This window comes from Solenopsis invicta, chromosome 15, assembly GCF_016802725.1.
Source record: "Solenopsis invicta isolate M01_SB chromosome 15, UNIL_Sinv_3.0, whole genome shotgun sequence".
NCBI classification, from domain to species: Eukaryota; Metazoa; Arthropoda; class Insecta; order Hymenoptera; family Formicidae; genus Solenopsis; species Solenopsis invicta.
This window is the reverse complement of record NC_052678.1, coordinates 3,536,030-3,554,165: the sequence shown is the minus strand read 5'-3', so window position 1 is coordinate 3,554,165 and position 18,136 is coordinate 3,536,030. Positions and strand designations below refer to the sequence as shown.

Below are 18,136 nucleotides of genomic sequence, written 5' to 3'. Positions count from 1 at the left end.
ACGAACTTGATTTATTGACATTAGATATTCTAAGATTTTTAAGCTTTTCTACTTATTTCTGAAGAAAACTTATAAAATCAGACGTTAATCAGAAGTTTGAGGCATTTTTTCAAAAATTTTCATAAATTTAAATTAAAATACAAAAAATTTTTAAAAATATTATTATGTGAAAGTATGAGAATTTTTTTCACTAGGTCTATTATCTGAAAATACCAATTATCTTAGTATAATATTGAATATAATATTGATTTAGACAGGTATTTATAGTATTAATTATTTTAAGATAATCTTAAAATGATAATTTATGTCTTAAAATGATAATACGGCTCTCTAGTTGGTTGATGATATTTTAAGACAATGCTCAAGACGGTCTTAAATATAAAAATCGGCTATGAATACCGACCTTAAAAATTTTTACTGCATCATGTCGCCATATTGGATCCGCCCATTTGTTTTTCAAAATTTTGATTTTACATTCAAAGTCAGCGATCCCAATAACTCTTGTGTACCAAATTTCGCGTGTATCGGTAAAGTTTTTGAGATTTTTTCCAGTTTTTCGAGACTTTTGAACACTGTGCAGTACGCTCCGCGTAATTTTTCAATATCCTGTATATCGAGAGTAGAGTATCGATTCGAACGATCGAGAGTGTCGATAGTAATCGACTGAGGCGCACCGCTCCGGTTATACTTTCTTGCACTTTCTACACTCCAAGAGGAAGACAGATGTACAACATTCTCCAAGGGACAGATAGAGATGGAAAATCGTGAATGATTTCGAACGCGGAAGGTGCAGCCGGGAGGAGCAGGTCTTACCAGGTCTTACTAATTATATATAAGTGGTGGACGCATCAATCAGCAAAATTGAATAAAATCGCTGGTCGAGCAAAGTCGATCCCGGTTCTCGAGCTCGCTTCTGTGAAATCCGTGACTGTCCGTGATCTTCATTCTCGAGTGCTCCGTTTCACCAGGACCAGGTTTCGCTGGAGTCGCTATGAGCCAGTGACATCACTGGCCTGTCGGCATGCCGTCATCGTCATCATCGTCGTCGTCGTCGTCGTTATCGTCGTCGTCGTCGTTATCGTCGTCGTCGTCGTCGAGAAGCGGCCACGAGACTCGGATGAGCTCCGAGATATGCTCTCCGAATCTGTGTCCGTGGCAGTGACCCACCCCGGCAAAGTTGTCGTCCTTGTCCGCGCTAAATAATCGAATGATGGAGAACCAGGACGATCAGACGGTCAGAGCGAACGGAAACGGTACGTTATTGAGCAGTAATTCTTGCCTAGGTCTTTGTAGTGTATGTGTGTAAGAGAGAGATAGGTAGAGAAAGAAAAGATGCGAAAACTTGATGTTTAAACGCATCGGTTAGGAAAGCGCATTTTACTCCGCTTGTTCGTCGTTGTCTGTCTGTTAACGTGGAGATTCCTCTTCACGATGCGATTTAACTTCATTAAGAGTGTCTGTTACAATTCAGAGGATCCACAAGCGAGGATCAGCCGATTGGAGTCAGAGAACGTTAAGATGCGAGAGGAGTTTAATGTACAAAGGGCCAAGATGAAGGAATTGTTCCTTCAAAAGGAAGGTACGTAACATGAGTAAACTTAAACCCTGGTGCGATTAACTCTTTGGCGGTTAAACTGAATCCAGGAATCAATTTCTTTTGCAGAGGAATTGAAGCGGAGACTGGAGGAAAATATGGGCCTGCAGAAGGAAAATCTAAGACTAAAGAACGAATTGGACGAGGCTAAGAGCCAATTAGTTGTTGCAGATCTTAAGATACAAAATGATATAATGATGGAGAAGAGGAAGGCCCAGGAGGAAATAGCGACGTTGCAACAGGTCATACACGAAACAGTGGAGGAATCCTCCTGCTCGAGGAAGCAGCTCATCAGCGAGGTGTCCAAATTGCAATCTGTTCTTTCAAGGCTTCAAGACGAGAACGCGTTGCTGAAAACGCAGTTGCCGCGCGATCCGCCAACGGACGGGCCGCAAATCTCGTTGTCTACTGTAACTAAGACATTAGCTAGAAAAGTGGTTTCCCAATTAGGCGCGGACTCTTTGTCGCTAGGTCCTGACAATTTAGAAGAGAGCATGAGGAAGGTAAAAAAATATGTACGTAAATCTAAAATTGCATGAAGCATTAACTCTTTGTGTCCAATCAAATTTGTAATGTACAAACGCTGACTAAGGCCCTCTTAATTTATTTTTTATCAGGGTTGGTAATATATTTTTTGAACTAAATTAAAGTTAATAAAATATATTATAAAATTAATTTTGTTATGTGTTAAAAAGTAACATGAACAAAAAACTAACTCAATTAAAAGTTACATTAATATTAAATTAAATTAAAAGTTAATTTTGAAAAGCATTATTCATATAAATTGGGAATTTGTAAGCTTTTAAAGTTAGTTTATTAAAAATAATTATAATATGAATTATCAAATAAAATTTTTATATTTTATTTACAAATTAAATTTATATAAAAGAACAAAGAAATGTTTTTTCAATTTAAAAAACATTTTTTTGTACATAGATATATTTTTAACTTGGGAAAAATTTAATAAATCCAAGTTTATGTTTAAAAACTAACTTAAAGCTAAAATTAAAAGTTAAATTGTTTAAAATTAACTAAGTTAAAAATTAATCTTATTATTAAATTTTTAATTTTTTAACTAGTTTTTATCTAACTCTTTTTTCATAAACTTTGTTTAATAAAATTTTTAAAAATAGAGTTAATTAAAATAAAATTCATTATATTAAAATATAATAAATTAAATGGGCTTTACTCAGGTACTTATATGTTTTTCATAATACGTTTAACAATACTAATATCTCTTTAGACGCTTTAAGATCAACGCTTGTCTTACAGCAATAACATTTGCAACATTTATCGCGACGTAGATAAAAGCTGTGTTGTTTTATAGGCGCAAGAAGACGCGGAAGTTTTACGTTCGTTGGTTGTTCCGCTCGAGGAGGAAATAAAAGCTTTAAAAGAGAAACTTAGGTCAACCGACGACGAATTACAAAAATGTAAAGAAGTTCTGTTAAAGAGACGGCAACAACAGGAACCCGGTTCCTTCGAGCCGTCGTGTGATATGTGTGCGAACTACGAAGCACAATTAGTCAAAGTAGAAGCGACTGCCAAGGACTTGGAGAAGCAGTTGTTGGATTCACAACGTATGCTGCATGCTCAAAGGGAGGATCTAGCTAAGGAAGTTGAATTTCGAAAGGAGATGGAGGAAAAGTGGAATGAGAAGAAGGAAGAGCATAAAATCAAAGTTGCAGAGCTCACTGTTACCTCGCAGACGGCGCAGCAAAATTTATTAGAGTTAAAGAAAACTTTTGAACAAATTCAAAGGAGTGTCTCGGAGGAACTTTGTAAATTGACACGAGGCAGGGAAGAAGTACAGAGACATCTGACAGCGTAAGACAATTCATTTTTTAATAAATTTGATAAATTCACTTTTAATAGATATCATATACATGCGAAGTTAAATTATCTAATAAAGAGATAAATGATATTGCTATAGTATATTATTGATAAAGCTTTATTTAAAATCCAGCGATATACTTGCAGACTTCAGATGGAGAATGAAAATCTTGTGGGTAAACATAGCAAGCATTCGCAGCAGCTTCAAAGTGAGAGCATCAACATGCCGAACACTGTTGAAGAATTACATATGAGTCTTTTAAAGGTGCGCGAGGATTTAATTACAGCCAAAGTAGCACAAGAAGTTGCACAGGAGAAGGAAGAGACGCTGCGATACGAGGTTACTTTACTGAGAGAACAAATGGAGCAAGAAAATAGGGTTAAGGAACAGGATAATGCTGTGTTAAAAAATGAAATAAGCGGCTTGAGGTGAGCGACTACATATATTGGCTAGATGGCTAAAAAAAAATGTGCACCTTAATATTATGATTCCTTATGAATGTACTTATTACATCAAGGTATTGTCAACAATTTCTAAAATTGATAGATCGTTCTATTATTACGTTTGAGTAAAATTTGAGCACAATTCTCTTATTGGTTTAAAAGTTATTTAATTCTTTGTTTGCTCTTGGTACTTATGTAAGATCGTGTTTCGCGTTTTAGTATTTATTTATAAATATGACGAGGAAGTAGCATTTCAAATTAAATCAATTTAAATCAAATTTTTACATATATAATGAAACTTTAACAAATATTTGCGCAAAAGTTTATTTGGATTCACTTATTTGTTTAAAAGTTATTTACTTGAAATTGTAGCAAAATAAGATCATTTGCCGTTACATAAGCCAAATTTTTCTTTATTTTCTTTGCAGCTGGTTTCAAAAGCAAAATTCGGGTATTTATGACAAAAATTTTAATTAGGAATGTTAATTAAGAAAAAAACAAGAAACCTAGGAAGCTTTCAGTTTTTTAATTTGATGTAGACAGATTTGATATTGTAGAGCCTCAGCCTCATCAAACTACCTCGTTAACATGTAACTTTATTCTGTTCACATGTAACTTTATTCTGTTCATGATTTACTTATAGGGTGCAATTAGACAAATATATAAGAGATCATCGCATGCTCGCTGATAGAGAAGAGAAACTTGATCGGTTGGAGAAACAGCTACAAGAAATCCAAAAAGAAAAGAAGGATGGAGATTTAGCTATAACTGAATTACGACAAAGAGTTATGAGTCTGCAACAAGAATTAGATACCAGTGAGGCAGTACAGAAAGACTTTGTTAGATTATCACAATCATTACAGGTGATAGAAATAAAATAAACGAATTTAATTATTGAGATATAAAATTGATTCAAAATTGTTAAAACTGTAGTATATTAGTAGAATATAAGTAGAATTGTAATATTCAATGATCACACAGGTACAACTGGAAAGGATTAGGCAGGCAGGTAGTGAAGTTCGATGGCAACATGAAGAGGATGTTGAAGAATGTCCTAGTTGTCATACTATGTTTTCAGTCACTAAAAAGAAGGTAAATTGAATAAGTAAATTAAATTTTATTACTGTAGTTCGTATACATATATATATATAGTGAAATTAAAAAAGAACTTAATGTCACGCAGGTACATTGCCGTCACTGTGGCCATATATTTTGTCAATCTTGCCTCTCACACGTCGTGAACAGTGGACCGAAACAAAGACCATCCAGAGTCTGTGATGTTTGTCATACTTTATTAGTGCAAGATACCGCACCATACTTCAGCCAAGAACCTCCACATACACCTGATTAAATGTTCTAAAGTTATGGGATTCTAAGACAGTTTTATGAGATGTGCAATATCAGTCTGGTAATGTACTGATTAGTACATCTCAAAAGTATACCGATCATCAAGGTGATGACTAACGATGATTTTCTTTTGTTTGTAGAAATAAATAAATAGAGAGAGAGAGAGAGAGAGAGAGAGTGTGTGTGTGTGTGTGTGAGAAAGAGAGAGAGTTAGAAATGTTGATATAGCATAAAAAATGGGATTTAGATAAGATTCCTATTACCTGAAAATCGGAGTGATACAACAGATATCGTGTAAATATAAAGTTATGTACTACCTAATGGTTACTGTAATTTAAACAGATTAAAGCTTTTGAATGTATGTGAGTTATTCAGAATACCGTGAATATGTATATTACATTATCTTGTCTTTATTTAATTACGTATCTCTTAGAGATCTCTTAATCGAGAATTCTGCAAGTCTATGATCGACAAACAGACATTTAACTTGTTTTGATAGAAAATTTTTTGTTTCTATATCTTTAATATAAAAAAATAATTGGATTGATACTTTTAATTGTTGATAAAAGTAGACTGTACAATTATTTGTTGTTTTATGATTACTAGCTTTAATATAATTAATAATAATATAACGACAATACAAGAGCAATAAGAACTCAAGGCGCAGTTGATAGCATATGTATTTAAAATGATGTAAATTTCAGGAAATCAATTTGAATTTGTACAATACCGCTAAATAGATTATGTATTGTCAACTACGCTTTGAGCGCCTGCTACCCTCGTATTGTCTGACTTTATTCAGAGAGGCTTTACTATCTATTAAATTATACAAGTTTACAATGGATGAATGCCATCTAATGCGTTCAATATCTATCCAAAGTGCCTAAATGAATTTTTAAGATTGAATGTGACATCAATCTGCAAAAACACTTATAAATAATTGGTGAGAGTTTGAAACATTCATTATTTTAAAATATTTCTAGGGACAGTCCAAAGGCACGCGCGAATATATAGGTTTTTTATAGAGGAAGGAAGGGGGTGATGGAATACTATTTTTTTTTTTAACCTAACTTACTAAATATTAACGACACAATTCTTACCAATATCAGTTTGTTAGTTTTATCAATCATTCTACAAGTAGAAGTTTATTGGATATATAGAATGAACATAAATTATAATTTACTAAAGAGAGGAAAAAAGGATGTGTTTGTGAGACAGCAAAGGAGTCGTGCAATACTAACAGATAGATGTCATAAGACACTTGTAATTATAAAAAAATCACAAATTAATGATTCTTTGTAGATTTTACATACTAATAAGTGCCACAAAAGGTTTTATGAACATTTTATAAAGCATATTTTATTTGGGAAAAAAAAATTTTTTTTAAATAATTTCTTTGATTAAAAAAATAACTTATTAAAATCATTTCTTTGTTGTTAGTAAGCATTATGCAACATTCACTATGAAGTTGTAAAGTTGTAAGAGTGGGCTTATGCTTGTTGAGTTAGTTACTTATTTGAAAGCTATATTCAACGTTTTCAAATTAGACTGAAGTTAAAAAATTAATATCTAACATATTTCTCAAAATTACATAGAGAATATATATTTGTAAAAATCGCTGTTATGCAAAATTGAATTTCAGGTTTTATAAAAACGTAATGAACACTACTGATCAGTAATCATCCTACAATGTCTAAATAGATTATAATGAAATAATTTTAATGGTTGCTCGTAAAATTCAACGCGAATTATACGAGATAATATAGTATCTCATCACTCCACATGTATCTCACAACCCCCGTCTTTCCTTTATTCATTATGACATTTATACAAGAAAATAATTGACAAAAATTATAGGATATATATAGGATGTATTTTTAAATTTAGATGTCAAATTTTACAAGGTGAGAAGAGGTAACGTCATACAGCAAAACATCTGTTCAACAAATTGTTCATCGAGTTTTAATAGCTTCTTAATACCTATCTCTTTAACTACATTATTGTTATAAACACAGGCGCATGTTCGAATATTTTTTTGTTATTTAAAAATTATGCGATGCATGAAAAACCTACAATCATTGTAATCTTGAGATGAACAATGAATTAAACGTATTATAAATGTGTTCGATAAGCAATCGTAACAAAAAGAAAATATTTTATATGAAACCTGAGCGACTCTCTTTAAAAACAGAGCCATCAACGAATAAAGCGAATCGTAAAGTATAAAATATATATATGTATATATACAAATCAGATTAAAACGCAATGACAAATTTATATTAAAATGATATATATAAATACAAAATATTTAAAAAAGATATATTTTTATGCGCAAAAAATTTCAATTACATCGAGATAAAACATGGTAGAGACATCGAGTCTAAATATAATTCAATACAAACACAGCAACTCAACTAACAAAAAAGCTCCCATATAATGTTTATGCAATATCATGACTAATAAAAATAATTTATAAATTAATGGTTTTTAACATTGCACAGATTCGAAATTAATATCATATTGATGATAGAGAAAAAGAAATTCAATTTCTTATGTGACATTGGTACTACATGTTATAAAATATCAACATAAAACGAAAAATTATTATAATATTCCAAATCAATAAGTTAAAAATTTCTAATGCAATTTATAAATGTTTTTTGTTCCTTCTATTTCATCAATCCAATGTTTTATAAACGCAACGGAGACCAGCAAGTTGCTCAATGATATACAACGACATAAAATTTGAATTAGACACACTTATTTGATATATCACATGGAAAAGAACACATTCATTACGTTTGCGATTGGCTGTGGACGTTTTTGTACATCGATCGGTGGCTCCTCAGATTGAGCGTGTTTGTCTCTAAGTTCTTTCCAATGATTCAATATGTCCGTGTATTCCAATATTTTCTCGTAATCGTCTAACTTATTATATACGTGTAAAAGTCCTCGATAATCGTATTCTAAACCACTATAACCTTTTCCAAATAATTTCAAGCCTGTTAAAATAAAATTCATGAAATGCAGTGGCATTACCTGTCGTAATGGTGGACTTAATTAAAAAAATTAAAGTTAAAACTCAAGTTTAACTTAAAATTTAACCCTTGCAGTACAATGTGAAAAATGTCTCTTTTTCGAAAGGGTTAATGCCCATTTTCATCAATGAAAGATAAAGAATAAGTTAAACTGAGATCAGATTAACTTTGATCTCAGTTTAACTTATTCTTTATCTTTCTTCAATTCTTAGAACTAAAGAAAAATAAAGAGTAAATTAAACTGAGATCAAAGTTAATCCGCGTTGGTAGAAATAGGCTAATTGCAAGTCGAACGTAATACTCAAGTTTAAACTTTAACAAGTTAAAACATATATTTACTTACTGATTGCGATACTACGATGATAGAGCTTTTCGGCATCTCTGTACCGATTCATGTGGAAATTATACAACGAAGCTAAATGCCCTATACTCAAGCCTACTTCATAATCGTAAGGTCCTAAGAGCTCTTCTTTAATACCAATAGCTTTCAGATGCATTGCTTCCGCTTCCTAAAACACAACGTACATTGAATATAAAATAGACGTTGTATATTTAAACATGCAACGTGTGTAATGAATAAGATACCTGAAACTTCCTCATACTCTGATATAAACGACCTAGGTTCCCGTAATGTTTCGCTGTTAGTACATTTCTTTCGCCAAATGCGGTTTTCGACATTTCCAAAGCAGATAAATGAAGACACTCGGACTTGAGCAAGAGACTTTGCTCTGACAACGGCGTAGATGCATTATCTATAGCGATTTCTTCGAGAATAAGCGCCTTTATTCTTCTAGCGCTCGCGAGCATCAAGTGATTCGGGGGTAGATGTCTTTCCATGATGTCTATAGCTATTCCAGCGTGATCGCTGCAAAACGAGAATTAATAGCACTTGTCAATATACGGAGCTGAATGTAATTGTTAATTACCTTGCGTCATCAAATCTGCCAGAACTATATTCATGTACATAGAGAGCGTAAGCTAAATCTTCGTGTGCCAAGGCAACTTGAAGATTAGTCCTGCCGAAAATCGTTCTTCTAATATCTAATGCAGTCTAAAGTGGAAGATGGAACGTTTTACAATCGTCTCCAAAAAACAAAAGGTAAAAGACATCGAGAGAGATAAACACCTTGTATATAGTTACACTATTGCTGATGCTATCGAAGTTTAGTAAGAAAAATCCGTAATCGATGAGAACGTCGCTATACTTTGGATGATCCGTATCGAATACTTCTTTCGCGAGGTATACTGCTTCCTTGATCAATAAACCGGCTTTTTGGAACTCTCGTTTTACTATGCACGACTTCGCCGCTTGTCTCAGAACGTCGACAATGATCCCCGCGGGAAGTGACGGTTTCAATTCTCTTAACGCTTCTATGCTCCATCTATAGAAGGTAATAATAATATGTATAAAATGTGAGAGTAAAAATTTATACAAAATACAATTATTAAGTGATCAACTCGTAGTTGGATTAGACTCTTATTTCAATATTGATATTTACAAGAGATTGATTAAAGACCGATGTTCCACTCTGATGAAAATATAAATCGGAGAGTAAAGGGAGAAAAGTGTAAACGAAGCTTTTAGAAAACGTAAGTTGGATAAATTGAAATGTAAAAGAGAAGTATTTTGAATTAAGAGTTATTTCACTGTTCCAATATACATTTTATAGAAGTTTCGTTAACACTTCTATCACTTTCTCTTTACATTCGATTTACGTAAAAGAAACATTTTAAGAGATAAAGGCATCTTTTATATTTCGCTGTTCTAATTTACGCTTTATAAAAGTTTTGTTTACGCTTCTCCCCTTACATTCGATTTACGTTCGAATTTTTGTCAAGACACCTTTGAATAAATTGAGTTTCTTTTTTTCATAATTAAATCGTAATAGGTCCGTAAACGATCATAACAAAATCTCAGTGCCGAAATAGTGTTTCTTGTTGATTTTTAAATACATTTTCTAATTCTCCGAACTGTGCGCCATTACTTTCGATTTCAAACACAGTTCTTAAAGTAATACTAACGTAAAGTAATCACTGAATTAAATTAATAATCAATTTTAATAATATTAATACTAACTGGTATGTATAAGATCACCCCCTCTCCAGAAAAATTAAAGAATCTTTATTAAAAATTAACGTGTACTTAAAAATTACACAAAAAACAATATTTTAGCACTAAGATTTTACTATGACCATCTATGGATCTATCTCAAATTGAATTATTTATATAAAACGCAGTCCTATCTTAAAATTATTCTTTTTTCAGTTGAATTTCTTTGCGTTCATCTCTTCTCTTTTTCTTTTCTCGTTGAAGAGAAAAAGAGAAGAGATAAAACGAAATAAAAGAAGTTCAGCTGAAAAACGAATCTATTTTATCCGAAAAACGGATCCTAAAGAATTAAAAGCTTTTAATGATTTTAATTCACTTTAAGAATAATAAATATTGAGTAAACGTGTACCTGTAAGCTTCATCGTATTCACTGCGTATGTAAAATAGTACACTGAACTCTGCAAAAAGGGCAGCGTGATTGCTATTGTACTGCATCCATTCTAACTTTTTTATTATTTCCATGGCAAGCTTGTGAGTCTCCGCAGCCCCGTCGAAATCGCAATACGCCGCTTGTGCATGTAATAGCCTGAAATATATTAATATTATTTTAATCCTCCCAAAAATGTCGGTCCAACTAGGTGGACTAGGATTCAAAAGATCTGTTAACCAGATGGCTCGCGATACACAAGTTCACAGCGTTGCGCGTGAACTTGGTGTAAAAAAAAAAAAAAAATCAAATTCTTTTATTCAAATTCGTAAATATTAATAAAAACTGTATGCTCTTACTTATGACAACATTCTAACGTTCTGCACAAATCCTTGGGGGTCCGACTGTGGTCCAGACATAACTGCTCACAAGTTAACAGCACCTCTTTACTTTCGAAATACCAGCCGGCATCGCTGAGAAATCCACCGAGTCTCAAACCTAGATTTATCAGTTTATCCTGTGGCACGGGATTTTCCCTCTCTTTGTAACAGCACAATTTGTAATTGATGACCAGGGTGTCCGCTATCCTTATCTTGTGATCCATCGGCGCCTTTAAACGTAGAAATACAAAAGTGCTAAGTATATTTTTTCAATTTCAGGGGAATAAGTGTGACCTTAGGATGACTACGGCAAAACTCCGATTAACATAATCGGTGATAAACTGTCAAATAACGTTTGTTCTTTACACGGACAGTATTGACCTTTTGACATATGAAAAAAGGGATTACAAATTATAAATAGAAAGAACGACGGGTAAATTAAGTTGATTGTAGTTTCCGGAACAGCAAGTAAAAACAATACGTGGTTTTTGAGCTGCTGAGAATTGGATTCTGATCTTTAAAAAATTTCAATTTGTCGACAATTTGTTGAGAGAGTATCAAAATCGACATATTAAGCTATTAAACATCTAATTAATTATTATCGTTGAGCGTTACAAATGTATTAATTTGTATTTATCTGTTAGCAGGATAATAAATAAACAGTTAAACGAAATATTAAAGTTAAAAAGTTAATAACTGTTAAATTAACTTAATTTTAAATGATTTAGGGAATGTAGAGGGTTCTAGATTCAAACTCTGGCTAAGATAACATTTTCACAATGAATTCCTTACATTTTTCGGGAATCGTAGCGATACTTGTAAGCATCAAAATTATTAAATTGATTAATAACTTAATTTTCGTAAATTTATCTAAAAAGAAAAAAAATTATAAAAGAAAACATACATTCCCATATACAAAACAATGTTAAATTTAATTTACAAATAAAATATTATATTTGTGTGATGATCCATATTATAATTGTTTTGAGTAATCTGACTTCAAAAACTGGCGAATTTCTAACTTAATATGAATAATGCTTTTCAATTTAACTTTTAATTTAACTCAAGTTTATCTTCACGTAATTTTTAACTAATTAGTTTTTGCTCATGTAACTTTTAACATAACTTTTAACTAAACTTTTAACATAACTAAATTAAAATTAATTTTGTAATTCATTTTAATTCATTTAGTTAATTTGCTTAATTTAGTTAAAAAATATACTAACTTAACCTTGATTGTAATATTTTTTTTATTATTGGAAATTGTAAGGTGCAAAAAGTATTTTTGAGCGCCAAGATTCACTTTTTATCTGGTAAGACCTTCACTTTAATTTGTGTCATAACATATCGATCGATTTTAATATCATTTTACTACAGTTATCATTTTACTATACTATACAGTTTTACACTTTCATTAATATACCGTTCTCATAATAGTGCTTATGTCAAGATTATCTTATATCAAGGAGCACGATATAGTGCGCGTCAAGTGAACACGCGAGACTGTCATATGCATTATACGTAAATTCGCGAGTTGCGAACACCTAAGATTATCGGATCTCAGTAACAGTTCAATTCGATTTATTTGGTTTTCATTCCCATTTTGGCGTCTTAAGCACGATACAACCATTAAGCACTAATAAAAATTCAAAATCAAAATTGGAATACAAAATCTCCAAGTTAAAATACAACGACGGTGATTGATTGTATCAGCAATCCTTAAAAAATTTTCCTGGACACGTCACAACACGTTTATGGTCTCAGAGAGAGAGAGAGAGAGAGAGAGAGAGAGACTGTGATTTCAATAACGAACGAACCGATCGAATTCTGAGTAGGCTCAATCAATAATTGGAGTTTGAAGATATCGCCTTGACCTCTTGCAGAAAAGATTAGTTGGAACCTGCCTTGACTTGTTAATCTTCTGCAGAGTAAGCATAACTTCTTCGTGTATTACTGACAATTAATTTTCTATTACAATTACATCCTCAACAATATAATAGCTGTTACAATATATATTTACATGTAAAGTGTAGATACATTGAGCAAAATGCGTTTGATGCGTTCCTGACTTTCCGGTATTTGTCTGCATAACTTTCAGCATTTTGTTAATTTTACAGCAAAATAAGGAACAAATAGTAAATAATAAAAATAATTATTGCAGACTGAGCATCAATTTGATGCTTATTATAATTATAATTTATTAATTGATCTGTAGCATTAAGAATGTCGAGTAGTTCCCTTTGAGAGCGATGGACTTAAGTGACATATCGTGAGTTTGAACCCACACATCCCATATATATGGATTTTTAAACTCATAATATTTAGCAAGTAACAACAGCCTTGTTAACAGGTGGTAAAGATGACTATTTGAAGAATAAATCCGGTGATACACACCAAAATTGCAGTTACGACTAGAAAAGCTTTTACAGTCGCAATACTGCGATATGGAGAAAAGAGAGAACATACCATTGTTATATTTTCTCATCAAAACTCATGATATCACTGAGGAAAGTAAACATGTGTAGGCCGAGTAATCCGGTTGGCAAATTATTCTGCCATCATGAGTCACGACGTTTGAAATTGAACATCAACCAAGAAGTTTAGCATCAATTGTTTACAACACGTTAGCTTATATAAAAAATATACATATTTTTTGCTTTCACTAAGAAAAGAAATTGTTAGAAAAACTAAAATATTTAGTTTGATACGTTCAACTAAATATTGAGTTGGTTTGGTAAATTCTTTATTTAAAAATGTTAATATTATTATATATGGTTGTCACGAATAGATTGTATCTCTTTTTGTGCAACTAAATAATTGTGGAATCAATCCAATGTTACGTAGCGGACTAAATATTTTAATTCTTCAAATTTTTTATCACTTCAGTTTTGTAACACTTCAAAATGATATGCCAGGGTTGGGTAGCAACTATTTAAAGAGTTAAAAGTTAATTAATAAAGTTGAAAGTTAATTACTTTTAACTTAACTTAGTAAATTTTTAATGATTTAATTTTTAACTTTAACTAGTTATTTTTTAAACAGATTAACTTTAATTCATTAACCTTTTTCTCAAATTAAAAATTTAACTATGTATAAGAAAAAATTGTAAGAAAAAAATATATTCCCATATAAGAAATAAGATTTCTTTGTTATATTATACAAACTTAATTTACAAATAAAATATTAAGTTTATTTGTTGATTCATATTATAATTGTTTTGAGTAATTTAACTTTAAAAAATTGCGATTTTGTAATTTAATATGAATAATGTTTTTCAAAATTAATTTCTAATTTGACTCAAGTCAATTTACTCTTAACGTAACTTCTAACTAGTTAGTTTTTTGTTCATATAATTTTTAACGTAACTAAATTAATTTTATAAATCATTAACTTTAACTTAATTTAGTTACAAAAATGTATTAACTTACCCAACCCTGATAATATCTAAACAAAATTACCTTTTTAAAAAGAATAAAAACGAAGCTACAAGTATATGTGCTTCTCAATAAGAAAACTTTTGCCAAAAAATCCAAGTAATAATATCTTTAATTCTCCTTAAAAAAATATAATAATATACTTTGAGAACATATTCAGGCTGTCTGTAATGTCTCTCATCATCTCATATATTTCGGAAGCAGTTCAAAATAATGAAAAACCGTGAAATACGTGTTTAATTGTTTTGAGGGGCTTCCCTTCTAAGAAATTGCACCTCATAAAGAAAAGATTGCCCATTCCAAAGGATGCCTTAGCGGGATTTCAATTCAAAAATTTCAACTGGAACCTCCCCTCTTCCCCTCAACATTGTAGTATATTATTTGAAAGAGCATAAAAAAAAACTTTTAGTACAAAGGAGAGGTAGATACGTTGACCTGTTCGGTTACTTAGGGTCAAAAAAAGGTTAATTTGTTTTCAAAACATCATTACTCCCATTCTGGAAAAAAAAAATATTTGACATGAAAGTGTTTTAAATTCTTTCCATTGTATAATAGGTGACGTTACCTTTTTCGCAAACAACAAGCCGGAAAAGATAACACTAACGGAACTAGTGTGATGTAGCGGCGACAATTTGTCTTAAAATATACAGTTTTTGCACTACCTGCTCGTTGAATTCGATGATCATTATTAATGTGTCTGAAATTTTTATCTTGTTTATCTTGTTACGTCCGACGATCCAAACAATTTTCTTCTTTGTGCTTCTTTATGCAGTACGGTTCTACGTGGCTTATAATAAAAAGAATTTAAAGAGACAAACACGTTTACACCTTAAACGTTTTGATTTTCTGAACGGCAGTAATAATTTTTTTTTAATTGGCTTTTTCAAATTTTGACTTTAAATAACTCCCAAACCGGTCAACGTATCAACCTCCGCTTTGAATCAAAAGTTTTCTTTCTTATGCCTTTTCAAACGATATATTACAATATAGGAGGTCTCATTTGAAATGTTTAAGTTGGAGATCCTCTAAAGCATATCGAGTGGGAGAGAAGAAGGAGAAAATCTTTCTTACTTCCTTAAAAGAGTAGCGCCTTGAAACAAATTTCGCGATTTTTCATAATTTTGCACTGTTTTCGAAATATATGGGGTGGTAACTGATTTTATGAATATCCTGTATATATTTTCTTTCTAACGTAGTTTAAAGATTTCATATATTTTTTTAAAATATGTATTACTTGAATTAGATTACAAAATTTTGTAATGTTATTTTTTTTAAGGAGAATTAAAGATATTAGATACTACTGGGATTTCTTTGGTACAGTTTTTTCATTGAGAAGTATATACTTTTCGCTTTTATTTTTTTTTTAAAGGTAATTTTGTTTGGATATTTAATAATTTTATATTTCTATTGCAATATTCTCCTTAAAAAAATATTATTACATGGATTTTTTGGTGCAAGAGCTTTTCATTGAAGAGCACATATTATATTTGATACCTTGTTTTTTACCTTTTCAAAAAAGTAATTTTGGATGCATTTTTATTGTCAAATCTTTGTGAAGGTCAGAATCTATTCAGTAGCTTAAAAAATTATAAAGAAACATATCGTTTTCACTTGCCATTCCGCGGGCCAAAATCAGCTCATTTTACTCATCATTACTTAACGTTTTATATCCATTTCTATCAATGTACATTAACTTTAATCTAGATTTAACTTACTTTTTCTAGTTCTAAGAACTAGAAGAAAAAAGTAAAGAGCAAGTTAAATCGTAGAAATGGACATTGGGCAACTCCAGTTGAATTAATTACTGATTAAGTTGATCCAAGTCTGGCCTAAATTGCTCCTGAGGGCTTCTTACACATCAAGGCTCACCTGGAATATTTTCAGGAGGTGCAATCGACGGTTGGTGACCTTGAGCATCTTGGAGAAAGTCTCCAGATCGCTTAATTCCGCCCCTAGTATACATAGTCTCCTCTCTTTGTACAACTGAAAGAGACAAGATGGAGACATGTTAGCATGAAACATCAATTGCGTTATCATTGAGTACTGCTCGGCGATATCAATCGGCCCAGCCGGCGCATGTTAGTTCTGGAATACTTTTAGATCTTCTACTAAAAAGATTAAATATAATCACAGCCTTTTTAAAAAAAAATAGATATTCCAAGAACATTCTCTTTAAAAGTATACTCCCCATCCCAATATAATTTCCAATGAATCTTTAAGAATAGTTCCACATATAGAATAACATATTTTATACATATTTTAATCTGGTGATCATTGTTTTTTGAACGTTCCGCAAGATTCTTGAATATCCAAAAAGTCAAATATGGACAACAGAATATATTCCACAGAACATAATATTAAGTAATGAATAACTTAACAATATTGAACTCAAAGAATTCAATTAAATGTACAAAGGTAATGTCAATAAAGAGCCAACCATCAGATATTCATATGTAAAATACAATTTTGTTGTTTGATAAAAATTAACAGTGTAGACGTTTCGGTCCTACAGTTTGTGAGCTATCTTCAGATACATATTAACAATTATAATGATAATTACAAATACTAAGGCAGACACATGGTTGATCAACAATAATTAATACAAAGTCTTGGTATTTGTAATTATCATTATAATTGTTAATATATATATGTGAAGATGGTCCAAACCATAAAACAGAGACGTCTACACTGTTAATTTTTATAGAATAATAAAATTGCATTTTACAAATGAACATCTGGTGTCGGCTCTGTATCAACATTACCTTTGTACATTTTATTGAGTTCTTGGAGTACGTTCAATACTTAATATTAATCAAAGAATATTCGGAGTCAAATTGCAGAAAAGATTGATATTCCTACAACATCCATTTCAAAATTCGTGTAGGAAAAATTGGAATAGAATTATACAGGAATATGGAAACTTCACTGTGCGCTGGCTGGGGGAGTCGATCGAGGGACCGGATCGGAACATTCACGGGCAAGAGGGACTGCGACAATCCGCGTCGAGGATCTCGACAACGGGAGCTCGCGGGGACAACGAGCGCGGTCGTCATCGCTGCTGCCGTCGTCGTCATCCTCGGGAACGCGAGGTGCGAGACGCAGGAACGAGGAGCGCGACGACGATTGTCATCGACTCCGTTTCTACTCCGTGTCGCCGCGCGCGACGACAACGACGACGACAACGACGACAACGACGATGACGATGACGACAGCCCGACATCCCATTACCTGATAATAGAGATCGAACCGCACGCTCTTGGGCAGGTCGACGAGGTACGGTTTGTAGGTGCGGAACCTGTCGACCACCGCGGCCACGCACAACTGGTACAGGCTCTTCGTGGAAAACAACCGTGGCTCGCGTCCATCGGCCATTTTCGCGAACGGCCTTTTTTTGATTAATCACCAACACAATCTCGAGTGTTGTAACCGCACCGTGTCGCGCACCGTTGTGCTCACCGTCGCCGTTGGTGCGCGTGCGTGCGCGACGAGCGAGCGAATGCGTGCGGATGCGGACGGCGGACGGTAACGTGACAAATCGTCCGACGGACTCCGACGTCGCCGTCGATCAGAGAGATGTCGCGCCGCCGCC

General features: G+C 32.5%; 2 protein-coding genes across 3 annotated transcripts; one reads left to right on the top strand and one right to left on the bottom strand.

Moving 5' to 3' along the window:
- Nucleotides 1–837: 837 nt before the first annotated feature.
- LOC105194685 (rab GTPase-binding effector protein 1) lies at nt 838–5,595 on the top strand. 2 transcript variants are annotated; one of them, XM_011159775.3, is made up of 8 exons: nt 838–1,253; nt 1,472–1,579; nt 1,664–2,109; nt 2,922–3,421; nt 3,575–3,856; nt 4,515–4,734; nt 4,853–4,963; nt 5,055–5,595. In XM_011159775.3, the coding sequence occupies exons 1-8, from the start codon at nt 1,208–1,210 to the stop codon at nt 5,220–5,222; spliced, it is 1,881 nt and encodes a 626-aa protein (XP_011158077.1). In that variant the 5' UTR covers nt 838–1,207; the 3' UTR covers nt 5,223–5,595. The 2 variants fall into 2 exon arrangements, with proteins under 2 accessions (XP_011158077.1, XP_011158154.1); XM_011159852.3 differs by having other exon boundaries at nt 1,008–1,253; nt 1,664–2,097.
- Nucleotides 5,596–7,155: 1,560 nt separating this feature from the next.
- On the bottom strand, nt 7,156–18,109 carry LOC105194818 (amyloid protein-binding protein 2). Its single transcript, XM_011159964.3, has 9 exons — nt 17,776–18,109; nt 16,417–16,530; nt 11,093–11,343; nt 10,716–10,892; nt 9,383–9,638; nt 9,183–9,307; nt 8,842–9,121; nt 8,600–8,765; nt 7,156–8,220 (listed from the first exon to the last, which is right to left on the bottom strand). Exons 1-9 carry the CDS (start codon nt 17,917–17,919, stop codon nt 7,991–7,993), a joined length of 1,743 nt encoding a protein of 580 aa, XP_011158266.1. The 5' UTR covers nt 17,920–18,109; the 3' UTR covers nt 7,156–7,990.
- Nucleotides 18,110–18,136: the final 27 nt, after the last annotated feature.